At 37.9% G+C, this 26,984-nt stretch overlaps 1 protein-coding gene across 4 annotated transcripts in view; it reads left to right on the forward strand.

Moving 5' to 3' along the window:
* The window catches only part of SATB1 (SATB homeobox 1), a 102,950-nt gene that overhangs the window by 66,257 nt on the left and 9,709 nt on the right, over positions 1 to 26,984 (forward strand). For all 4 annotated transcript variants that reach the window (XM_070433342.1, XM_070433341.1, XM_070433340.1 and 1 more), the window contains exon 9: positions 1,290 to 1,445. In XM_070433342.1, the coding sequence (XP_070289443.1) occupies positions 1,290 to 1,445 (156 nt within the window). The remainder of the gene's footprint in view (positions 1 to 1,289; positions 1,446 to 26,984) is intronic.

The following is a 26,984-nucleotide window of genomic DNA, read 5'->3' on the forward strand; positions in this document are numbered from 1 at the left end:
ATGCCAAATATTTTGGGACAGTGTGAAATAAACCTGGAAGACTTGCAGCCAAAAAATTCCTTCGTTTATTCTAAAATGCATTTCATTTCCTAGTGTTTATAGTATATGTGAGAAATGATCCAAGATGCTAAATTTCTAGAGAACAAAAACCTGGGTTCTATAAAAGACCCAAAGAAATCAGGCCCTTAATGAATCACGTTGCCGGGAAAAACATGGTCCTGCATCGTTGCTAACTTTCATTTACATTTTTATCAGTCCCCCAGTTTTCTTTTGTGTTTTTTATTTAAAAAGCAGCTACATGGTTCAGATGTAAATTTTCCAGACTGGTCAACATAACTGCGTAATAAAAAATTAAATTTGCACTTTTAAAGATTAATAATAGTATTAATAAATTTTGAGGGTGTGATTTAATTTTCCCCCTAAAATTCTGTGGCATTTTTCTGCTGGCACCTGTTTATCGTTATTTCCAACAGCACTCGTGCTAATCTTTCATTCAGGATTATACATTTTGGATATATTTTTAAGCCACTGATTATATATTTTGTGTAACTCGCAGCAATGTTCTGTTAAATATTGTGGAACATTTTCTTATAGTCTGGTTCCACAAGTCAAAAAGAAATAGTTATATACAGGGGTGCCAGGAAAAGATGAAATAATTACACAGAACAGCTTGGACATGCACGTGTAAAACGCAACCAGCCTTTATGATAATTAAGCAAGGCACTCTACCTGTTTCATGGATGGATAGAAGATTTAAATATGCAGCTCTGCAAATGGCTTTGTTATGGAAGATTTTTTAAATGAAACATGAGGAAAGGGTATTAAAAAAGAGCCTAAAATTAAAAAGGCCATAGTATATAATAGCTATTAGTGATGGAATTGTCTATTAGGCACAGGCACCCAGTGAAGATACAGCACTGTGCCTTATGACTTTAATTGTGAATTTCCTTTGTTAGAAGTGCAATGGGAGGTAATTGGGAAACAATTAGCTTAGGGTTTTCAAGTCTTTGAAACTATTTAGCTTTCCAGAAAACTTACTTTATGGCATTGTAATTCCTTGTTGTCGGCTGGCAGTGGCTGTCATATTACAGATGCAATCACCTGTGACAGTGTGACTTCCTTAGCTTAAGCAATCTGATCTCAGGGTAATAACTGAAGTTGAATGACTGCACTGTTGATCATCTTGATCATCAAAGGAGCAGCCGTGTCTAGTTTGGATGCTGAGCCTGGGAAGCTTCAAGACAATTTGACCAATGAAAAATGACAGTCATGTTCAAAATGTTTTGTAGGTGAAAACAGCTACTATTGCCACTGAGAGGAATGGGAAACCAGAGAACAATACCATGAACATTAATGCTTCCATTTATGATGAGATTCAGCAGGAAATGAAGCGCGCTAAAGTGTCCCAAGCACTGTTTGCGAAGGTCGCAGCAACCAAGAGCCAGGTAGGAGCCTCGATTAGGCATGGAGAATGTTTATCTATTTTCAGGATGTCTATTTTCAGTACGAATTCGCATCACTGAGAGGTCACAGTCTCCGGGATTATGTACAGAACTCTCTGGTGAGACAAAATGTTCAGATTCTGATACTAGACACTTGGGTCTTACTTCCTCCAATAGCCATTCTCCAGACTCTTAGTAAATCCCTGAGTCAGTTTATAATTGTTTTCAGAAGAGTAAGACTGTAACGTATGGGAAGTTTTTCAGTCTGGTCCATTGTAGTGGAACAAATAACTTGAATTACTGTTGTTTCATTATTACTTAGATGACCTTGATTTCTATCCTAAAATATTAGAAACATTATAGTTTCTTCTGTTCCAACTCTGGCACCTACAAATCTTAAGTGCACTTATTAGAACAAATTGACACACACATACGTATATCTTTGCATATGAATGATTTTAATTTTTCTATAGATAATAACACACAAATTGAATTACAATGAGAAAAATTGTCCATATCTGATCAATTATAAAGAGAATTGAATTGGAGAAGTTACAGATTCCTACAAAACAAGACAAAAATATAAGAAAATAATGCAGTTCTTCATCAGAGTAATTGTCGTATATTGATCATTTATGTTCATCAAAAGCTGAGTCATCTATATGCAGGAACTCACAATTATCTATAAACCCTTGTTCAAAGCAAGACTACTTCTTATAAGACCCAAAGAATACTACACTGTCCCTTTGCAAAAAGCTTTGATAGCACTACCAAAGGGAGAATTTAGAGGCAGTCAAGGGCTCAGGTAAGATTTCAACAACTTGAAATTTTAACCCAGTATATTTTTATTATCATTAATGAACCCTCCTTTATAATAAACTTTTGTTAACTTCTGATAAGCATATACAACCCTGAGAGTGTTTACAGTATACTACTTTGAGCTTTTCCTACAATTTTACTCTATCGGCATTAATAGTGGACCTAGATGGGAGTTTTGCTTTAGAAAAGGTTGTTCTTGTTTAAGTTATAGACTGGATGAAATACTTAAGGGATATCTTGGAAATGTTATAGAAAAATGATTAAACTCAAGCTGTGGACTGTAAAAATTATAGCTTTATAGGCCACATGCCTGCCTACCCTTCAATCACTGTCAAAGTGATAATTTCTACAATAATATGTTTCTTTTATTGTGAGATTCTAAACATCAAGTGCTGTTTAAACATTAAACTGAATTGTTTATGTTAGTGCTGTACTCAGCGTGTCATACATCAGGCCACCGTAATCTCTCATGGAATGTAAAAATCTGTCATGAATCATGGCTTGTATATCGGAAATTACTGTAATTTTGATTGGAAATTACAGGGCTCTTGAAATGTTTCTAATTATGATAGAATGTTAGAGCCGCTTCAAACCTGTGTGCTTCTTCAGATGTCTTCATTTACATGCCAAGACTATGCATTAAGGGGAAATGTCCTGTTCTCACTTTACCCCTCACCCACCTCCCCTGCTTATTCTTGTTTGGTCTACTTAGTCTAATTATGGTGAGGATCTCATATTTAAATGTATATAATCTTGCTTTTCTTTCTCATACTACATCTTTTCTGACCTAGCCAATTAAATTAATTATCAAGGATAACAGACTATATTCCTACAAGGACAAATACTTTCCCCAAATCTCCAAAATAGACAAACAGACAAACTAGACATGTATTACTGTCAGGCTTAAAACAAACAAAAATACATTTTAAAACTTTTTTTTAATTGTTGATAGTATTACAGATACCTCCCACTCCCCCACCCCCTTTTTCTCCCCTCCCTCAGGCCTTCACTACCCTATTGCCCATGACCATGGGCTATTCTTTGGTTTAAAACTTTCTGATAACTGTCACTTACTTGCTTAACATATGTCATTTAATTTCATCTGGTCCCCCCTTTCCCATTTTCCTTTCTAACTAGAGCAGGAATTTTGAACCTTTTTCGTTTCATGGCACACATAAACTAATTACTAAAATTCTGTGGCACACCAAAAAACATATTTGTTGACCTGACAAAAAATATAGGTATACTTTTGATTTGATTTATAGAAAAAAATAATAGTGATTATTTTCTGCTCAAAAGTGCCATTCTTATATATAAGGATTTTTGGTACCATGAATTTACCAATCAGAAGCAACCTTATTAAGATAGAACTCTATTATATGACCTACATATTTATGGTTCAAGACAGGGCATTCACACTGGACAGCTATTGCTGTTTTGGCTATTCTCATTGTGGGTTGTTTTTTTTTGTTTTGTTTTTTTGACAATCTAAGTGAAAAGAGGTTAGTACCCCTGACTAAATAGTCAGGTATTGCATGTTTTAAAAATGCTTGCGGCACACCGGTTGAAAACCGTTGGACTATAGCATAGCCCCTTATGGTTAGCAGCTCCTTGCTACCTTCATTCTTTTCTTTTCAATGATAAGTTCCATCCTCCCTGCCAGGGCTAAGTCACTGATTTTGGACCTCTTCAGACAGTGGCAGCAATTGGTTGACAATGGCCCGTGAGTGATGCTCTGGGGAGGTTTTAAACGTTTTTGCTCTTTGCACCCTCGTCCTGCAAAGCTCCCATGAGTCTCTTTCAGCATTGTCGCTTGGCAGCTTCTCTGAGTCTGCCAAGATGGTGTTTCCCGAACCCCGCCCCCCCTACGCTGTTATCTAATCTCTCATTCCTGGTTGAAAGAGAATCCAGGGGCCCGTTGGTGGCTGTAGAGTCACCACATGAGTTAACCTGTTCACTTCATTCTCTCGGATGATTATTCCTAACTCCTAATTTACTGTACCTTCCTGACAGAGCATTTCTGTAGTTTCCTCTCAGTTGTATAGTTTGGTTGTCAGCACTACTCTGTTAGTGAAAACAGGTAGATAGACTGATAGTTTCTTAAAAGGAAGATAGTCCCAAAACAGTGTGTAACCTGAGAGAGGAGATCTGACTTCACAAGGAAGGTCATCGTCTACTTAACTTCTGTTCTCCTGCCATGATTTTTGTGACGGGAACAGAAAAACTAGCAAAGAAATTTCTAAAAAAAATATCTTCAAATCAGACTGACCTTTTTCATGGTCAGAATTCAATTTCTATTTACACCTTGGAGATAATGTGACAAGGGTTGTCAGAATGAGGCAGAGGCCTGAACATGGGGGAAGGTGGGGTGCATGGACAAAGCAGGGACACCAGTCCCGTCCAGCTCCGCCTGCTGCTGCGTCTTGCCCCAATTCTCCAGGTTGACTTAGCACCCGTCACCTTTTTTCTGCTAAACCCCAGCGTGTATTCTCTATTCTCTGCATTTAATTCTCAGAGTAACCCCGTGAGCTAGCGTAGTTTTCCCCAATGACTCTTTTCCTAAGACTCACCTGACTAATAAACAGGAGAGCCAACCCCCCGTTCTCTGCATCTGTCCTACTATTTTAGTGTCTCCTCGGGGTTCCAGGCGGCATCAGTACCGAAGTTAAACCCAGCTCCAGGACAGATGAATTCGGGATATTGGACTAATGGATAGTGGAAACGGTGGGGGCTTTCCTTTCTTCGCTGACAGATTCTTACCAACATAGGGCCGGAGTGCACGCTTTTCATGCCCGAGGGGGAAGCAGGGGGGACGGGTGAGAGAACTCAGAGGAGGCTGTGGTCCAGGCTGTATGGTTGATATTATAATAGTGAGAAATTAGTTAACCTTTTTGAACCCAAGATTCTTTTAATATGGGGAAGAGGTTACCTGGTATGATGTATGCAGAAGAGCTTTAAGATGACACAGTGCTATACCCAAATGGAAAATGCCTTCCAATGTGCTAAGCAAGAGGCTCAGCTCAGCCCCCCACACAGAGACATTTTTATTCTCTCTTCACGTATTTCAAACAGCTTTTGTGTAAAAAAGATAGAGCCTTGGGTAGATACCCTGAATGACAGGCAGCACAATTATTTTGAAGTTACTGCAGTCTCAGAATGTTTTGGACCCAGACACATCATAGTTGTGCTAGGCACTGACTAATGCACAAAGTATTTCCAGTCAAAGAAACCGACTTGGTGGATTCCACCATCTCATGTATTATCGCTCCTCTTCCATGAGTAACAGAAATTAGATTGTTTTTAACTCTAATAGAAATGTCTGAATAAAATATGCGGGTGCAACCTGGAAGGTAGGCGATTTTTGTGCTTGGATAGGAAAGCTGGCTAATGCCAACTTTAAAAAGATGATATGCTTTAAACATAATGTGAATAGCTACAAATGAATACACTTTATATTCTGGGTATTCAAATAAGCAGCAGTTTTTTCAAGTGAATCATATTGGAATTTTATCAAACATTTAGTCTGATAACATTCAAATAATTATGAGAGCAGAATTCGCTAATTTTACTGTTTAAAAAAAATAGTTGATTTGGGTAATAACCATTACGGTATCAAGGTTCAGTTACTGTTCATTGGTTATAGTGTTTTCATATGGGAGATGGAAATGGAATTTTTTCCTTAATGGTGGCAGATGTTGGAATCTAATTTTATTCCACGGCAAAGCCCCCGAGAGCTCTGAGACTTAAGGTGTATGTCCAGCAAGGGGACATTAGCAGCGCTGTAGGCCTTGCCTGGTACATCGACTTGTTACATTGATTTTCATGTTTGCAGAGGTGGAGTTGGCAGATAGAGTAACGCCGTAGGAGTGAAGGGCTTTCACCGAGCGGCACTGCATCGCCACTTGTGTTTAGAAAATGATTTCTCTCCTTTATTGAGCAGAGTATTTCTTTCAGGTAAAGCAACTAGATCAGCGGTTCTCAACCTGTGGGTCGCGACCCCTTTGGCAGTCGAACGACCCTTTCCCAGGGGTCGCCTAAGACCATCCTGCATATCAGATATTTACGTTACGATTCATCACAGTAGCAACATTACAGTTATGGAGTAGCAACGAAAATAATTTTGTGGTTGGGTCGCAACATGAGGAACTGTATTTAAAGGGCCAGAAGGTTGAGAACCAACCACTGAACTAGATGATGATAATTCTATTTGACAGAGCATGCTTTCAGTATAATCTTCTGCATTCTCTACCTATCAGTCCTGTAGAGTTAGAGGACTCCAGCTGCTACAGCTTTGGCTGGTCGGTAGGTACAGTTTTGAACACTAAAACAAGAGGATTTCCTCCTCTGTGAAGAGCACAAGCAGTTGAAGAGGCCAAATAATTCAAAGCCTTTCGCTTTCTTCCATCCTTTCAGACACGTTTATCATTGAGATTGAAGGCCTCTAGCATGAGAGAGAGAAGGGAGGGCAGAAGAGAGAGAAAGGAAGAAAGCTTTAGAGCTCCTTGGGTTCATAGGTGGGTGGGAAAAAGCATCTTTTTTACCTTTGGATTTGGAGATGGTGATTGTAATTCTTAAATACAGTAAGACGTAGTATGTCACAAAATGGTCTTGAAATAGGGCTAACCTGTCATTTTCGTTGCTGGGAATAGGAACCTATAGTGACAAAATCCAGGAAAAAAATCAGGGAACCGTGATTGCATTCTGCATTCTAGCAGGCGCGTGAAGGCATCTTTTATTTTGTTAGAATTAAACTGCACTTCTCGGAAACTGCACCTTGAAGCTCTGTGCTGATTCACTCTTTCGGAATGTTCACGTGACAGACTTTGCTGCCACACGATCTCACCTGTGCAGCCTCCCATCTGAGGCACACAGGAGGCCCCTGCAGATTTGAGAGTCACGCTCGCTCCTGTCAGTGCTGGGGCCACGCCCTTTTCCAGCAATCTGTGGGAGGATGTTCACATTGTGTCCTCCTATCACAGTGGTTCTCAACCTTCTGGCCCTTTAAATATAGTTCCTCATGTAACCCAACCATAAAATTATTTTCGTTGCTACTTCATAACTGTAATGTTGCTACTGTTATGAATCGTAATGTAAATATCTGATATGCAGGATGGTCTTAGGCGACCCCTGTGAAAGGGGGGTCGTTCGGCCGCCAATTGGGTCGTGACCCACAGGTTGAGAACCGCTGTTAGCATTTCTTGGGCAAATAGAGTTTTCTTCAGCCAGGGTTTGTGGAGAGAACTGCCACTTTACATGTTCTCCATCTAGTGCTTTATGAAATATTATGTATGTTTACTGGGGAGAGGAGACCCTGGGGAAATACAGCTTGGGTTTCCCTGGGTCGTCTTCCTAGAACAGGAAAGGACAGGAGTGGGAGAGTGAGGAGAGAAGTAAGACAACCTGGAGCATAGCCATCTCAGCTGCCTTGCCCACGTCTAGGTTAACGTATTTTTTGGTGGCTTGTGTTGAGTAAGAAGGATGTGGAGTTCCAGTGGTCTCCTGTTTAAGGTGTTCTGTGCTGGTGGCCGATCTTCAAAAATCTCATGTCTGAATATTGGGAAGCTATATTGGGTTGAGTTTTCATAAATGTAGACCTATCTTTATATCTCTAGTTTTTTGTTAAGAAAGACTATTGAAATTAATAGCTTTAAGTACATAGATATTGACATACTCTACTGGCTTGAAGGTACATAGGTTGTATTTTTTAAGAGTTAAATTTGTGGATATGAATATAAGCCCTTTTCATATTTCTGCATTATAAAAACAAGCATGTGTTTTAGTAAATCTAGGGTTTGATCAAGGAGGTCCAGAATTATCCAATAGAACACTTACTTATTTGCTCATTATATTTTTAGCTAAAAGTGTTGCAAAGAGGTGTTTTCCCCCAGGCACTTGATGTTACTATTTTAAACAGGTTGAACAGGAGGTTTCTGGTTATCTTATTGCAACTTTCAAATCATTTAAAGTTTCACTCTTTTCCCCTAAATTAAAAATTAATTAACTAGAGTCATGTAAATACATTTTCCTCATTCACCCACTTAATAAGTTAACTGTTGCAAATATAGTCATAACTCATTAAGCCCAGTTTCTCCATCTTTAGAAAATGTCATAAGAATATTTTAAACAAGATTTGAAAATAATCAATTTATGAATATTGGGCCAACTCTTTAAAGTGGATCATGATGTGAGGAAGGCCAAGGAAGGTCCCCACAAGAGTGATCCACTTTAAAGCCAGATCAGTGTGGCCCTGGTTGGGCAGTTCAGTTGGTTGGAGCGTCGTCCTGATATGCCAAGGTTGTCTGTCCAATTTGGTCGTGGTGCATACAAGAATCAACCGATGAATGCATGGATGGGTGGAATAATGGATGAATGTTTCTCTCTCCCTTCTTCCCTCCCTCCCCCCTTCCTCTCTATCTTAAATCACTAAATTAATTTAAAAAATTAAAGAGCAGGTCAGAGTGTACATACTAAAGCATGAGTATACCAATTATGTATTTGTAGACTCTGCTTTACTCTAAGGCCACCTTTTGTCCAAAAATGTTAGTATAGGTTGAAAAGTGTGGACTAAGAATATCCTATCAAAGTTCCTCTTCTTGGCAACTCCTCTGTAATCATCTTTTGACAGTTGAAGAGTTAGTGCATTAGAACAGGGTCATGTATCTACAAAATGGAAGTAGGGAAGACACCAAACCAGTGGGGTTTAACTTTTTTAATAGGCATTCATCTTAAACCACAGTGTCATTCAGTTAAAAACTTAGCACACAACAGTAATACTGATATAATCCTTGAACAATGTACCAAGTTAAACGACAAAGTGTTTTCTCAGAAGTCTCAACAGTTATCTTTTATGTTTTTGGTAGTAAAGGGAGGTTTTATTTCTGCTTTATCTTCTTTCTTCCTCATATGAGAAATGAAAATAAAGGCCCTGTGAAATGAATGAGCAATGAAAATGCATTTATGCAAAATGACAATAGAAAAAGAGCACTGGAAGAAAAGGCATCCTTAAAGTTGCGCATCAGTGAGAGGTGCTCAGAGAGGGTTAGGAGAACTTATGCTGGGAAGACGAATCTAATAACGTGGAGTTTTTTCTGCCTTTCCAAAAGGATACCCTTAGTATCTTAAAAGTAACTTCTGAGATTATTCATTTTTTTAAGTATAGTTGTTACGCTTTTACACATGCGATTGTTTTGCATGAAAAAATAATGGCACAGCTAAATCACAGACCACCCATTTAAAAAATATATATGTACAGTATGTATTTTAGAGATTAGTACGAAGATAGCCATTCTATAATTTATCATTAAATACCCTGTAAAAATATACGCTCCAGACCGCTTATGGAGTTGCCATACAGTTGTTACATTGATGAAGCTGTCTGTTTTCTAGGTCTTAATGTACTTCTGTGGTATGTTAATAGAGGATCTAGTCTGCTTTGATTTCTTGATTCAGCAATTCCAGTTGTCTTTGTGTGTCTTTTTAAATAATTCCCTTTTCAACCAGTGTGCTTGAGGAATTGGGCTTAAACACACTGTTTCATAAACTGCCAGCCTCCTCGGCCGCCTCAGTGCCTCTGATTCTGTAAATCAGATCATAGACAGCATGCTGTCATATAATAAGGTGTCTGATCCTTATTACCAGTTTGTTGATGCACAGACTCCTTCAAATTGACCATTGCAACACATGGTTTCCCCTGAAACTAGCTGTGATAATTAGCGTGGTTCTAATGAGACAGAATGTCACTGATCTTGTGCTGAACTGTCGAGTATCGACGCTACGGATGGGAACTGTCAGAGCCTGCCATCTGTGACAGCGCTTGGCATATTCCAGTGGCAAGGTGGAGCATGCTCAGTAGAGTCTTTTCAAACAAATGGCCCTTTTCTTGACGAGGGGGTCTGTGTTCTGTTCCGCTGGAAGAATGTTTGCCCCAACTTTGGCCTACGCCAAATCCATTTTGCGATCCAAATGCGAATAAATATTTAAATCTCTGTTGTGTGTTACATAAGAGAGGGATCTTTTGTTTAGTAGGTGTATTTTAAGTGGCTTTCCTTCCCATGTTTTAAAAAAAAATTTTTGTTTTGCCTCTTCTGATTACCCCATATTGTCAGTTAACGGTAATACAGTCATTTAAGATACTTTCCCCCAATTTTAAAATCACTTTGTTTAAAAGAGAATTGTTGTGGTGGCTCATATAGTGGGAAAGCAGCTGGTTGAACACAGAGAAAGGGGAAATGAGAGAAATCGTTCCGATGCATATAGGAATACAAAAGTTGAATGGAAGAATTAAAATGGACAGGACAGTTAGATCTTTAGGCTCCGGAGAGGAGAAGAGATTTTTTTTTTTTTTTTTTTTTTTGTGCTGGAGTAAAAGTCCAGTGCTGCTTATCATTCCAAAATATGCTTTGTTGCTTTTTATTTCCTCCTCTCTGGCAGACCACACAGGGCTTGTTCTGAAGAACATTTTCACTAATCTGATCAGGCAGCCAAATACGCCGGGAAAACTGCTTTAATGATCCCACTAATTACCTCAAGTCAATATGAACTGTATTATTAGACTGAGGGAAAATATTCCATTAGGTCTCCCCCTTGGGAGTTTCTCCGCTTTGTGATGTCACTGAAGCCTTCACCCTCTCGCTTGTAATTAATTTTATTTACACACGCAGGCACGCACAAGGTCACACCTGCACAACCGGCGCTGGCCAGGGAGCGTGTGGCTCTCCGGCTTAATCAGATCTGTCATAATTACCATTCTGCATGTTTCTGACACACGCTGTGAAATATTTCAATTTAACTGCCGCTACCAGCACAACCAGATGTAGTGCGAGTGTGGCTGCATTGGAAATATTATTCCTCAGGATAAACTCTCTCCTCCTCCTTTTTCCACCCCCCCCCACCCCCGCCTTTACAGCTAATGTGGCACAGAAGCTGATGTATCCTGTAAATCTTGAATGCAGCGCTAGATTGATAACAGGCGATTAGACAGTTTAACCACAAACAGCTTGTTCATTTTTCACAAATGAAAACCACATGTAGTGTAACTAAAATTTCAGGCTCTTTTTTTTTTTTTTTTAAGAGTTGGGGTATGTGTGTGTGTGTTGATGATGTGCTTAAATAAAAATGGAATGCAGTGAAAAGAAGTGTTTAGAAAAATAGAGAAGTGGCCTAGTGTTTTCCAGGTTATTTTTATCAAAATCTTCAGCAAATCCCTTTTTTTTTTTTCTACTTTCATCAAAACTTGAACAGAAAAAAAAAATTATTCTCCTTTGGGCTTTCCTCTTTTTTTTTTTTTTTTGGTAAGATTTTTTTTTAATGGGATAATATCCCTTTGAGCTGTACCTTTTTTTATTGTTTCAGTGTTAAACCTTTTATTTGAACATAAATTATGAAAGAATTGCTATGGTTGAGCATATGGAGTTTTTTAAAGGACAGTTTCCCTTATTTTTTTTTTTTAAGTGAAAAGTTGTTGGTTTAGGCTTTCTGGTCATATCCCAAATAATTCAAAACCAAAAAATGGGCCCAGTCAGAAAATGTAGATTTTAGAAATGATTATGGATTTGCAGAACCATTTTAGAAGGCAGAGCTGAAAAATCAGTGCATCTGTCTCTATGGAAATATTGGAGATAAAGTGGCCCAAAGTGCGGGCACAGTAGGTAAGCATAGAAGGCCAAGGTTATCCCCAGTCTCGGAAGAACCCAGCCATAAAAAAAAATTAAAGTATTGAAGCCATAAGGCAAAGAAGCTGGTGGAAGAATAAAATTAAGGGAAGAGAAAGCGATAGGAGCAGTGGTGAATTAGTCCGGCCTCGAGAGAAGGTTCACAGCAATCCGCTTTAGAGAACATTTAAAACATAGATGTAGCCTAGTGAAATGGCTTTTAATTCCAAGTAAAATACGCTTTCTTTTTATCTCTGTTTTACTCCTTCAGTTATGAGCCTCACATAGACGCTCCCTAGGATTCTGTGGTGAGTCCCATTAGCTAACAGATAAGAGGTGCCATTTCCCATAACATAGCGGCCTTTTTTAGCCCTTTGTTCCCTTTATCCATTTTCCCTCTGACTTATTTTCTCAAATTAAAACCCTTTACTTCCCCCACTTTTTTACTGGAACTTTCTCCCCTCTCACCCTGGTGATTTTCTTTGTGTTTTGTGTTTGCTCCATAATATCTTCCATCTTTAAAATTGAAAATTTGTATGCCTATTTATACTTTCTTTACTTTAGAGCAGGGGTGGGGAACGTCCGGCCTGCAGGCAATGTAAGGCCTGGGAAATCATTTGGTCTGGCCCTGCCAAGGCATTAGGGGTGAGTTAATTAAATGTTTGACCAAATATAGCAGGCTCATTTTTAAGCTGATAATTTTGTAATGGCCCGAGAATGATGTTACAGATACCCAAATGGCCCTTGGCAGAAAAGAGCTTCCCCACCCCTGCTTTAGAGGGAAGAAAAAAACATTTGCCTTTTAGTTAGAACCCTTCTTCCATCTCAGCTGCTAAGCCATTCACACGGTTAATATGAAATCATGAGGTCAGTTTCTTCACACGGTCTTAATCTAGCAGTATAGTCATTTTGCAAGATGCAGTTCTTGTGGAAGGTTTGTTTCAATCCCCACATTGTGGCTCTGTCACAACACTATTTCCTGTTGGGTAGAGATAATGCCTAAGAATCCTGTTTAACACAGAGGTGAAGGCACCCATTGCTAATTAGTGAGGCCAGCTCACAGCTGCTATCATCACTTGCATTTTAGGTTTCCGAAGAAGAAGAGGTTTGATATATAGTTGCATGGGTGTAAGTTAAAAAAATATATATGTGTGTGTGTGTGTGATATATATATATATATGTTAAAAAATAAAGATTATTACTTCATTGCTACCACCCTTGCTTTAATAACCCTGAAGTTTTTGCACAGCTATTTCAAGATATGTTAGAGATTAGCCAGCATGCAAATTGAATCTCATTTTATAATCACTGGTAGAACTACACCCCTTACAGGAACCTTGCATTGTTCCTTTTAAGTGAAAATTTTCATTTATAATCTGTAAAATCATCCCCAGTTTTCCATATTTGCAAACTTTAGTTTTTGTGTGTTAGGATTCCTTTGTGCCTAGCAAACCTGTTGACACAAAACGGGAACAGGAAAGAGAGCAAACAAAGAGTTGTTGTTTAGGAATGCTCTGGTATAGATGGAGTTTGAGAATATTCAGTATTTTTTGGTAGGTATGAGGGAAGAGCATGTCTTTCCATTGAACTTAATTAGACTACAATAACCCCATTGTCAAGGAAAATCTTTAAATTTTATTTATGGACCCTGCTTGGTCCCGGTCTAAAAAAAGGACAGTTTTCATGTACCTGTTAGCAAGTCACAGTTGAAGATTCAGCAGAAGTATAGTTAACAAACTCTATCCTGCCCCACCTCGGTCCGCCATTCTGCAGTTGCTCTTCTTCAGTGCTCTCAAATCCTCACGAAAATGTGCAGGAAGGAGAATGGGTTCCTTTGAATGCTGTTTGAGGTTTCCTCTTGGGATGCATTGTCTGCATTTTTCATGATCATTGTTGAGGTCATCAGTATCATTTGCAGGGTAGTTCACGTTTTCATTCTGAGCTGAAAGAAATGAAAGGGTGTGGTTCCTGATTATCTGCGACAGCTAGAAATAGGGTAAATTTGCAGACTAACAGATGGTTGATGTGATTCCTTGTCCATCAAATTCATCTTTCAGAGAAAGCATTGAGGATTGTAAGTAGTGGGACCCGATACCGCTGCGCCAGTTGTGTAGCCCCAGGCAAGTTGTGTACCCTCTCAGGCTTTGAACTTCCCTTAAGGTAAAATAAGTTGGGTCCGATTATGTCTAATGTCCTTGCAGTTCCAGGTTCTGTGAGTTTGTTGCAGACTAACACGTGCACAGGAGGGGAAGAGGATGCTATTTTGATCGAAGGTACTGCCAACAGGTGTGTTAGTCTGAGAATGAATCACAGAGGAGGTGGTAAGCTTTTGAATAATGGAAGGGCTCAGTTTGGGGGGGACAAAGTGCTATCTTGGGGTTTGTGGCCAAAAGGAATTACTTAGGAGTGCCATAGAGTGAGGAAAATTGATTGTTTGGAACCCAGTGTATGAACTCCATGGTATCTGGTGTGCAGTGAGCTCAAGATTGATACAATCCGAGTGCTGCTATTAGAAAACTGGACGCTCTCCCTCTCCTTACCAGGGACCTAGCAGAGTCAGCACAGCATGGAGAGATGAGCTCAGATTGGTTGGGGAATGGACTTGGCTTAGTATGAGGTGGGTTAGTGGTTGCCAACATGAGATGACTTGAAGTTTGCTGAAGCGTTTCCTCCTTAAATATATCTTTTTTTTTTTTAAATTGGTGCCTGAAAATCTACCTTTAACTTCTCTCTCTCTCTCTTTTTAATTGATGTAAGTTTTGCTGGGAAGACTAGCACATTATAGAGGGAAAATTATATGCAGTCTATGAGAAATCACAGGTTTGGAAGAGATTTGTGACATAGGGAGTAAAATGAAGGAGGCAAGGAGTGACAGCTGATTGGAGGGAATATTTTGATGCCCATATTTGCAAATTCATAAATTGGTACCTGCAGCATTTAATAGCTGCTGAGGGGTGCCCATCCCCAAATGTCTCCTTTAAATGTTTACCCATTTTACTTATGGAACCAACAGAAGTGCTAGTTGTCATGGGTGCTACTTAGCTGGTTCACTGATGGAGTATTTGGTGGTTTCAATGAAATGCAGATTAGGTAAAAATAAATTACTTTCAATAAGGTCAAGGAAGTGAAGGCTGTAAATAAAATATACATTTGCCAATAGACAAATGCCATTAGGAAACCCAGCTCAGTCCATGCCAAGCTGTTACTGTCTAAATTGCCTTATTTCTTCCTGGCTTGCAATTAATTTTTGCTTGTGTGTTTGGAGATTGGGGGAAGGGTAATAGCCTAATGGGTCATAATTTTATTTTAGTATTTTGATTAAAGAGACTAAATAAGTTGGACCCTAGATAACCATAAGGACTAAAGCCTTATCCATCAAGCCTAATTTCGAGAAAATTGTATTTATATTTCTGGAAAAAATTAACACCGACCTACATATAATATGAAGTTTTGAGATGGTTATGTGCTCAGTTATTTTCTACCTATTTCCCCACCTCACTTTATCATCTTTCTACTCATTTTCTTCTCTGTCTTTAATCCTCTCTTTGACTAGCTTCCTTCTGCCCTCAAATATTAAAAGGCAAATACTTTATAACCACCCGCTCGTTGAAAAGTGGTGGCGAGGGCAGGATCTTTATTTGATTACTTCTGGCTTCCTAGCATTTGCATTAGCTGCCCCCTCCCCGCACCCCAATAGCATGCCAGGCCACCACTCCTTCCTTCCCTCCCTCCTCTACCTGCCCTGCTGCCTGTCTCCCTTCTATTTGAGAATCCAGGTGTCTGTGGAAAAACTTGTTAGCGCTCCTCTCCTGGCAGACAGACATTTCTGAGAGGACACTCGGCTAATCTCATATACCTTTATCGTTATGTGGATGGTATGAAGTTAAATAAGTTAGAATATTGAGGCTTTGCTCAGAGGTTGTAAAGCCTTTTTGTGAGTTTGTAACAGAATCAGGAAAAAACAGTGAGGTGTATATATGTGTTAGTGTGATTGGCAGCCAAAAATGTTTAAGTTAGGAAACTGTTGTTTTATGAATGAAATCTCATCTAGAACTGAAATATATAAATTTCCCCCCATATTGATTGACTTGAGGGTTGGGTTAGGGTGGGCCATTCTCATCAACACAAACCAAGGCACGGCTGAAACACCCCTGATTGGAACCTGGGGCTCCTCCAGACACTCTGAGAACCATTGGACTAGTGATTCAAGTATTTTCTTCCAACACTTAAGGTCTCTAAGAGGAATGGTCCTTTCATGGCAAAGAAAAAACAAACAGACAAAAGCCATGTTAAGGAAATCTTCTAGACCACTAGGAATTTATATAAGATAGTTCCAGAAAAATGTGCATATATACACACACATCATGTGGAGAGAGGCACCCTATTCAGGAGTTCTTAACCTGTGTCTTACCTTTTCCCAATATGTTCATGAACTTGGATAGAAAAAACATTTTTTCATTAAGATATAACTAAAATTTGACATTTAATTATCAATACAGGCAACAAATCACAGTAGTATTAGCAATACCTATGAATTTATCACCAACAAAAATCACAAGTATTTTCCTATCATATTAAGTTATTACAGTATCTCAAAATATTATTTAGGCTCATCACTATAAAATTGTAATAGTTTAGTTATTAGATTTGTCCCTAGATCTTATTTAGTGTGTTAATAAAGGAGCACATATTACTATGTCAGGAATTTTTGATAACTGTATTTCATAATTGGTTTTTTTTTCATATGTATTTTATTTCAGGCACATAAAAACATTTTTCAGTAAAGACATCATCCCTAGGCTTCCCCAGGTTGCCAGAGGGTTCATGACACAAAAGAGATGAGATCATTGATTAAATAAAGTTTGTGTAGGAAAAAATATATATATTTTTAAAGGCAATAGCTGAGCAATTCCTGATTTTACCTGGGCAACATTTTTTTGTTATGTATTACTTTTTAGTATGCTTATTTCTCAAGTACCCTTCACTCCCATGTAAGCAGGGTTTATAAACACTGCAGTAACGTTTAAAACAACTACGACAAAAACCAACCGTATGGGCGGGCAGCCTTTCCAACATTCTGATGCCACAGATGGTGCAGCACTTTATGAAGGAGCTCCTTTGCCCTGAGGCTAGAAATGTTTGCCAGTTGAAAGACACCTTTAATATCACCTTACACCTGAAGTTTAAGCTGTTCTTACCTCGCTGGACAGTAAGTGAAATAATTCCCTATTATGTTCGTCCCCCAATTTCCTCTTATCCTACACTATTGATGGCACACAGATAGCACTTAGTAATTATTTGTGGAAGGATGGAATGCTTCAGAAACAGATTTCATATGCTCCTAATTTTGCCCTCACAAAGGCCAGCGTATTCCTAAGGGAGTCCAGGTGAGAGGGGTAGAGCCTCTGAGCTCAGACAGACACTCTGGCCAGACTCCACTCCTGTCCACCTGGGGCCCTCCAGGAGCCTGCTTTCCCCAGGTATGGAACAGGAGCAGTGGTTGTGAGGAACAACTGAGGTGGCCTGTGCAGCTTCCCCTGTCTCCTTTCATTGATAAAATTACAACCTGGCCATTGTCACTGGGACTCCCATGATGTTTCCAGAAATTTTAATTTCAAGATCCTAAATATACATAATGGGGAGTATAGTTTATTTTAGGAAATGTCTGCATTGTTGAAAGGTTTTATATAAGTAAATATGCAGTGGCAGACATATTTGTTTAAAATAACATGGTAGTCAGTTATTTTTGTAAGCAAACTACTGTATCAGATAAATCATAACCTAAAATTTATTCATTTTGTAAGTTCACATTTTACTTTGTTTTTGCACTGGGCATATATGGATATTCATTGATCTTTTTTTCATAGTGAGCTCATAATTTTGAATAGAAAAATAATGTAAAATTTTAATAGTGACTTTAGGATACAGCATGGTAAGAAATCTGCTTCCTAATGTTACAGTATAAGAGCACATCTTTATCTGGGTTGAGGGCTTTGGAAAAAGTGAAGGTTTTCATTATGTATTTTTAAAATTGTTGTTAATTCTCATCAGAGGATATTTTTTTCCAGAGAGTGGAGGGGGAGGGAGAGAAACTGTGTGACAGAGATACATAGATTGGTTGCCTCCAGCATGTGCCCCGATGTGGGGAAGGAAAGGGGGTTGAGATAGCAACCCAGGTACGTGCCCTTGACTGGGAATCAAACCTGCAACCCTTCAGTGCTTTGGCTGATGCTCTAACCATTTAGAAACACTGACCAGGGCTAAGCTTCTCCTTTATTATTTTTTTAAATATATTTTATTGATTTTTTACAGAGAGGAAGGGAGAAGGATAGAGTCAGAAACATCGATGAGAGAGAAACATCAATCAGCTGCCTCCTGCATACTCCCTACTGGGGATGTGCCAGCAACCAAGGCACATGCCCTTGACGGGAATCGAACCTGGAACCCTTGAGTCCACAGGCTGACGCTCTATCCACTGAGCCAAACCAGTTAGGGCTAAGCTTCTCCTTTAAATAATTCAATATATTTGCCTTTGACAGAAGCTTTAATAGTGCTTCCCTGCCTCCTTAAACCTCGTAAGCTGATCTCAGTTTGAATCTTAGTTCTTTGACACACAACACCAGCATTATGAATGAGTTGTTGGACTTTGCTACTGTCCATGATATCCTCAGGAATTACAGAGGAGTATAGTGTATTGTCACTAAAATGGCCCAGATTGTGTCATTCTTACATCTTTCTCTGTCCCCCCAACTTACTGCCACTTTAGTGTTGCAGGAATCTTTTGTTACAATTTTAACACCCACTCATGGGAGTGTGAGCCTCAGGGGTCTCCCAGCCCCTTGGGTGAAGGAAAGTGAAGAGTGTGTCACTCAAAGGGCTGTTTGTGTTGGCATTTGTTTGTACCGTAACTCACATAACACACATGGAGGTAGAGTGAACTAAAAAACCCCTCAGCATTGATTAGTTCATGGAATAAATTCCCAGGGCGTGGACCAGAGCAGTAGGAATAGAAAAGAAGGAACACATACAGGAGAGGTTCTGAAGGAGTGGAATTGACAGGAATTTATCATTTTTCCTTTATGGAGGAGATAGGAAAGAAAAATCAGATTTTTTAATTGAAACTATTTGCTATTTATTTATTTTTTAATCCTCACCTGAAGATATGTTTAGTGATTTTTTTTTAGAGAGAAGCATCCATTGGTCACCACCTCTCATTCATGCCACAACTGCAGACCAAACCCTCAACCTAGGTATGTGCCCTGACCGGAAATCGAACCTGTAGCCTTTCTGTGTGTAGGACAACACTCCAACCCAGTGACCTACTCTGGCCAAGGTGGTTTCATATTTTTTAAAGTTAAAAAACAGTACATGGTCACCATAGAAAAAAGTAAAAAATGTCAAGCATAAGGAAGAATATAAAAATACCCCAAATCCCAATACTGAGAGAGAGCCTAATTTATGTTCCCCCTCTCTCTATATATAATGTATATGTATATACACATCTCAGAGATGGCTAAGGGGGTCAAGTAAGCTTAATTAAACCAGTATATTTACTTACCAAGAAGTTCGATAGGCTAAGTTAGACATGCATACATATATATGTGGTATATGCATATAATATATGTAATATTCATTAATTCATAAGATATACATACCTTTGAATTCCCAATTGAGGTGAATTTAAGTTACATTTAACTTTTGCTATCACAAATAATGCTAATGTGAGCATCATTATAGTTTAATAATTTGTATACATCTTTAATGATCATTTCTTTAGGATAAATTTTCAGAAGTTGAATTATTGGATCAAAAAAAGGCATTTGTGTTTTAAAGGTGCTTGCCAGACATTTCTACATTGCCCTTCAGAAAGATACCAATTTATACTTCAAATAACAGCCTTTTGGCACAGGTGCCTGGGTGGGTGGTGATACTGTTAATTGAGTTAAACTACATAGGAGGAGAAACTAGTTTGTGGGAGGAAATACTGGGTTCAGGTTGGGATGTGGTAATTGAATTAATTTTAATTCCATAGGTATTCCAATTCCTTTGGATTATCTTTGTGATAAGGGCAAAAATAGTAGAAATAATAATAGCTGACATTCATCAATGTTGTGCCAAGCCCTTTGCATGAATTACCTTAATTCTCACAACCTTGTGTGACTGGTGGTAAAATTGTCCCCATTATATAGAGAAGAAAATTGAGGCCTAAAGAACTTGAGTAATTTGACCAAAGTTCAGGGGGCTTCTCAGTAGTAGAATAGAAATTCAAATTAATACCCAGGCTTTCTTCACAAATAGAGTTGAGACATATAGCATATAGAGTAGGTAAGGTCGCAGTAATTAAGCTGTATTCTCAGGAAAGTATGGTAAAGAGCCCTTGCAAAAGAGTTGTAGGCATAGTCAGTTCAAAACCAACTGGTCTATGTATTTTTCCTAGCAAATGTGAATTCATCTCCTAGTTTCATTACCCTACCCACTCCAAATAGTGCCCTTTCTTCAAAGCCAAGCCAATACCACTCTTTATCAGTAAGAACTTCCTTGACCACCCCAGCACATCTCTTCTTCCCCTCCACGTGGGTCCCACTTAATGTCTCCCATCATTGACGCTTATCACATACTGCCTTGCACTAAATAGGTATTTTTTAATGTTAGATCTTCCTGAAAAATAGAATCTCCCGAAACTGAATCAGGAAGAATCAGAAAACGTGAATAGGCTGATGAAATAGAAGCAGTAATCAAAAAACTTCCAGCAAACAAAAACTCTGATCTAGGTGGCTTCACAGAGGAGTTTTACCAAATATTCCAAGAACAACTAACACCTAAATTCCTCAAACTATTCCAGAAAATCAGAAAAAAAGGAACACTCCCAAGCTCTTTTTATGAGGCCAGCATTATCCTAAATCCAAAACCAGATAAAGACACTACAAAGAAAGAATTACAGGCCAATATCCCTGATGACCATAGATGCTAAAATCCTCAACAAAATATTAGCAAATCACATCCAGCAATACATTAAAAAGATCATACACCATGATCAAGTGGGACTTATTCCAGGGATGCAAGGCTGGTACAATATTTGCAAATCAATAAATGTGATACGTCACATAAGCACATTGAGAGACTAAAATGACATAATCGTATCAACAGACGAAGAAAAAGCATTCAACAAAATCCAACACCCATTTTTGATAAAAACTCTCAGCAAAGCGGGAATAGGGGGAGCCTATCTCAACATAATAAAGGCCATAGATGACCTGCAGCGAACATCATACTCAATGGGCAAAAACTAAAACCAGGTCTTCCCAAATACACTGTGAGCCATTTAAGGCAAGTGCTTCGGTTAAGGTCATAAACCCTTGTTGTGTATATCAAGGACGAGGCCCTGGGGTGAATGTATTATTTCATTTGTACCAGCCACCATCTTGAGATTAACAGTGAGATTAATACTGTTGTTATCCGCACTTTGTAGAGGAGCATCTAAAGCTCAGAAAGGAAATGTACTCAAGTCCACAGACATAAATGCTATACGGAGGTGACTGAGCAGGACTTGAAGGGGAAGGTAGTGTTTGGATGGGCAGAAAAAAAGGAGAAAGGGCTTTGCTGTTGAAGAGAATAGAATGTGGGGAGGTGTTGGGCACCAGCCAAGAAATAGGCCAGTAAATCAGAACATGAGTGTGATTGGGAGGAACTTGGGTGCAGCTATAGGGACTATGCACATGTTCTCTATAATGGGGTTCCTTGCGAGCAGCAGTTTGAGAGAAGAGCAGAGCAGTGATTTTCATCCTAGCATCCTTTTCCAAGGGCACCTCAAAGATGGCTAACGGAATCTAAAAATGCTGAGTTAAACCTGTGCCTGTCCCTATCAGGAAGTTTCAGAGACTAAATCAGACATCATATTTATGTGCTTTCTCTAGGAATCACAACTCTATATAATAGCACTTGTTCTCTCATTCTTCATCAAAGCTCCAGTCATCATTAGTGTATTTTACCCCCTACATTAAGAGAGGAAAAGGAATGATTACTTAAACGTTTCTTGTTCAGAAATCAAAAGAATTATCCATTGGAAGTAATTTAAAAATGTGTGGTGCCGAAGAACATCATTCAAGGGAGAGGTGCCCCAGCACGGATGAGACCGTGGTGAGCAGGGTGGAAAGAAGCAGACGATTATGATAGAAGTGGAGGCTAAAACTGATGAAAATATAGGATGAACCTTGGGAATATTGAATTTTCTAATGACACCAGCTTTGAAGAACGAAGAGAGAATAAAATCTTAAGTAAGATTTTAAGGCCCAGTGTTTAAATGTTAAATAAGACAGAATCATATCACTGAAGTTTAGGGAATGTCAAAAATACATCTCAGATTGAAAGGAAAAAAAACACAAGCAATTCATTTGCAGAAACTATATTCAAGTTAAACATGTAAGCCAGAATCAGTTTTGGCTAAGCTTTGAATAAACCATCTCAAAATTAGGCTTGAAGTATATGAAAAAAATAAACTTTTAAGTTATTTTCCAAGTTGAATGTTTTAAAAATTTAAGGCTTTTGGGGGGAAGTTCTCTATTTCAGTCAGATTAAGAGATTCTTTTCTTGCTAGCTAGTTTAATACGTTGTTGAGAATGTCATACTTTTATCTTCATTCACTTCTCAGATTCTCCCTCCTGAAAATATTCTTTAAACATGAGATTCTCCTCGCCTGAAAAACGTTTTAAGCAAGAACCATTTTTATCTACTCTGACCAGATTGTCATCTGATCATCTTGCTATGTATGGCACAGTTTATAGCAGAAGAAAACAAAGCCTCCATATTTATGTGTGCCCCAAAGTCAGTGGCTGTGAGAAGGTAGAAAAGAAAAAAAAACAAAACAAAACATGGCAGATGAATGATTTTCTTGTTTTGGCTTAAATTTTAAGGAAAATTGAAAAACATACGATTTGCTAATGATTCTGAATATTCCTTCTAAATTTGCTAAATTTTAAAGGGAGGTTTCACCCAGATTGTATAAACGTTTCTTTTTTATAACAAACCTCCAGAAAACTCTTGTAGATATGTTTTTTAATCTATGAAAAACAAAATGGCAAAACTTTACTCAAATGAGAAATGTGTGGAGAGCCGTTTTATGTCCTCTTATTACCACAATATGGAAACCCACAGATTTTTGGCTAAGATATAGAGTCCCTTACATAAACTGTGGAGTCTGGAGAGAGTTTAAAACAGAAATAGTTTAGAAGTTTAAAAATAGTAATAATTTAAGAGAGTACATGATTTTCTTTCTTTTTAGCAAATACAAGTATTAGAAACCATACTTTGAAAATAAATATATTTGATTATATATATATATATATATATATGTAATATATATGTGCTTTCTCTAGGAATCACATCTCTCTCTCTCTATATATATATATATGTGTGTGTGTGTGTGTGTGTGTGTGTGCGTATACATATATATAAAACACACACACACACATATATATATATTCTTTAAATACGTTTCTTTTTAAAACCCATCTTTGAATAATGGGGATGTTAAGGTGCTACTTTCAGAATGGGAAATGCATTTACTAGTACTTCTCTGTTCAAATTTATTTCCTGGGTTTTCTGTAATAAGACCAGTGTTAACAAAGCAGAAAAAGTTGCTTGCAGACCTGCTGAAATTCTCTTTGCAATACACAGTGTAGAGTTATTAAACTGGAGAGAAAGATGAATGTATTTCCTGCTAATTCCATAGAGGAGAACATGTATCTTTATTAATGTTAATGGGTTGGCCTCTCATTATGTTATAGAATGATCTGCTTTTGCAAAGGTTTTCTTCTAAAGAACTTCATAGCATTTAAAGGTTAATAAGTTAGGTAAAGAACAATATCTTAAGAGAAGTGTTTTTATTACGGGACATGATGGAATGGCTTTTATTAAATTACATGATGATTTGAATGGGGAAGAAGAAAAAGTGCATCGCTTCTTGCCCTCAACTTTAATGCCTTTAATCAAATAATGACCTTCTGGAAAATAGTTAATTTTAAGCATTTGGAAAGATCAATACCACTTTGCCACCAAAAAATGGCCTAGATGATGAAATTTGATGTATTTAAAGTATCATTTCACCCTTTTAACCTAGTAAATAATTTAAAATGCTTTCAGTATTGCTTTGCCACTGTTTTGTTTCTCACTGTTCAAAGTGTTATGATTGTTCTCCAAAACAGGTTAAAGTTCGTGTGTGAAGCCTCCAGGCCTTGGGCCTGGAAGTGGGGTTGTACCTCCATTAGGCCTTGTGTGTCTATGTTGGGGCCCCTGAAGAAGTAGTATATTTTAACACTACATTGAGGCAGAGTGTGTATAAAGCATAAAAAGTGTGAAAATGGAATTCTTCTGGAATGTTAAAGGGGTGGCTTAAACATCATTGGTCCCTTTTGTGGTATCTTTAAACCTTTATTCTAAAGGTGAAAGAATTAGTAACTCTGACTATTAGAACCCAGACCGCCCCCCCCCCCCCCCCCACCTCAGCTTATAGAACATTGATATGAAATTACCCTTGAGTGCCGACAGCTTTGTAAAAAAAAAAAAAAAAAAATTGCCCTCTATTAGCATGTTTGTGGGCAGATTAAAAACTGTCTTCATTAGCATAAGTAACACTTACAGGTTCTTTTAAAAGTGGAACATTATTTGCTGAATGATAATTTGCTAGCTTTATAGTTAGTTGTTCAGAATGTACTCATTCAAAATGCCTTGTGCAGTTTAGTCTACAATGCTGCTTTTTTTGTGTGCTAGAAATACTGTTTAATGTATTATATACTTAATCCTTGTTCCTACTACTTGCTAAAATGTAATTCATGCTTTCCACTAAAATGTTTGTATCAAATACCTCCCTATTTAGATTGATTTCTTTTAATATCATATATTATTATGCGATGAACCCAAGAGATTGGAAAGAAATACTTTTGCAAATAACACATAAAAGATTGGGAGGGGGGCGTAAATACAGACTATAAAATGTTTTGCTTTTTAGAACTCAAATTACCATTCTGTTTTTTAAAATGTATTTTCCGTCTTAGTTGTAGCAAGAATTATTTGTCATTTTCTTTCTCTTTTTAAAGCTCTTGGGTTCAAAATGTATATGTATAGAATGATCATATATACATATCTGTATATTGTATTAAATGACTTTTTTCCTCAGAGAATATGGGAAGTCTATTTTCCCCTGGAAAACTGTGTTGCATGCTCCCACCTTTATCACAGGCCAGGCTTTGAAAGGTTTCTCTTTTTATGTGTGGGACCCTGTAGGTACAATAAATTCATTCGTGAAATGAGGTTCCTTTCCTGACTACATGAAAATCATCGTGCACCCCTTATCCGTTAAAATGTTAGAAGTGAATTGACTTGAAGTAACTGTTCTGACTAGAATGGAAATCAGGGGTTGAGTTTGGTTGGAAATTAGCAGCTGAGAGGAAGGTGCCAGGATTTTTATTTAAATGTGGTACAACAAGATTCTGTCAGTAAAGCACATCATTAGAATATTGAGTTTAGAACTGCTAATTTTTCCTTTAAAATGAGCATACAGTCGTGTGCTTCATGGACCATAATAAATTGCCATTGTGTTGTCATTGAGTTTGTTTTGCTTTTTTGCAGTACTGGTTTGGCAGTCACTCTGCATTTTCTCTCTTCCTTTTCTTCCTTTTCCCCCCCTTGATTTGATATTTCTTTAATAGACCCCCCTAACCAAATCCAGTCAAAAGAATGTTATTTCGTGCAGTCTTAGCATTAGCATCCTTTGCACCATTTTCTTGCTTACGGTGGCTAGACATTTGCAGATGGTTCTTAGTTACTATAAAGTACATAACAGTATTTCCTTTGTGGCAGATGGGTCTAAGACTTTTAGTTCTCAATAAATGTAGGTTTACAATACATAACTTTACAGGATTTGTGTTGTATATAACAGGTTTGAACATATTATCTCAGAATTCATCTGCATGGCATTTTCAGCTTATTCAGGGTCCATGCCAGTTTTTTTAAGTAATAGGGGGGAGCTCTGTGATTGATAGCAACAGCTCAAGGCGTGATTTTGAATAGAAACAAAGGGTTTAGAACAGAAGGTGTCAAATTAAACTTTGTCAATTTGAAAAGTAGTAACATCCTGAAAGTTTTACTAATTTATTTACATGTGGCTACTGTTTATATTTTGCCCTTTTTATATGCAGCGTAATGTTGCTTGGCAAATTTACTACATTTAAAGTGTAGGTTGTTCCTTGTGCCATTTTGGTTTCCTGAGAATGGATTGGTATCATTATTTGAAGGCTTTTTAGTCTTCTCTTTTCCACTGTTTGGAACAGTTGTCATTGAATTTAATTTTGAGAGTAGTTTCCTACCCCGGCCTATGGTCTTTGAATATCTCAAGTCTCAGAGACCTCTCTTAAAAATGTAATTATGTTCACATTTCGCAACCTAGTGCTGCATTTCATTCCTCGTCTCCCCTCTACCAAGTAAATCTATAAATTTATCATTTAAAAACCTATATAGTACTTAGGGGAATCAATATTTTTTATTTGCTAAGTATTACAGATATTCTGACATGATCATTTTCTTCCCAAATTTATATGCTCTAACAATAACACGTACGGAAAAGTGATCTAGAAAAAGGTTAGAAAGCATTTGGCTTTTTTCGTCACTTTCTGCAAAACACAGATTAGATTACTGTCATCATTAATAGAATCTCAATCCATAGATTTTGAGGTAGTCAGAATATTCCAAGGCATTTAAATAGTAGTAGAAAACATTAATCTTACTTTGCCGGTGTGAATTGGGGATGAGCCAAATTATTTTCTCTGCCGACAGAGAACTGGCATGTCAGAATATCTGTTTTCCATTACTTTTTAAGAGATACGCACATCAAGGAAAGAACCCCCGCCCCCCCCCCCCCTCTTTGTTTTTTTGGAATATCCTTGTAGAACTAACAGTTCCCAGCTGCACCGTTAAATATTTTTCTAAGAAGCATCTGATTTCAGTCTCTTTAAATGACCGTGTTTCTTGAAAGGCTAGCAGAGACATGCTTCAAACTTATAATTCATCAAATTATTTTTAG

Source organism: Myotis yumanensis, unplaced genomic scaffold (assembly GCF_028538775.1).
Source record: "Myotis yumanensis isolate MYYU_CA2020_CCGP unplaced genomic scaffold, mMyoYum1.0.hap1 SCAF_14, whole genome shotgun sequence".
NCBI classification, from domain to species: Eukaryota; Metazoa; Chordata; class Mammalia; order Chiroptera; family Vespertilionidae; genus Myotis; species Myotis yumanensis.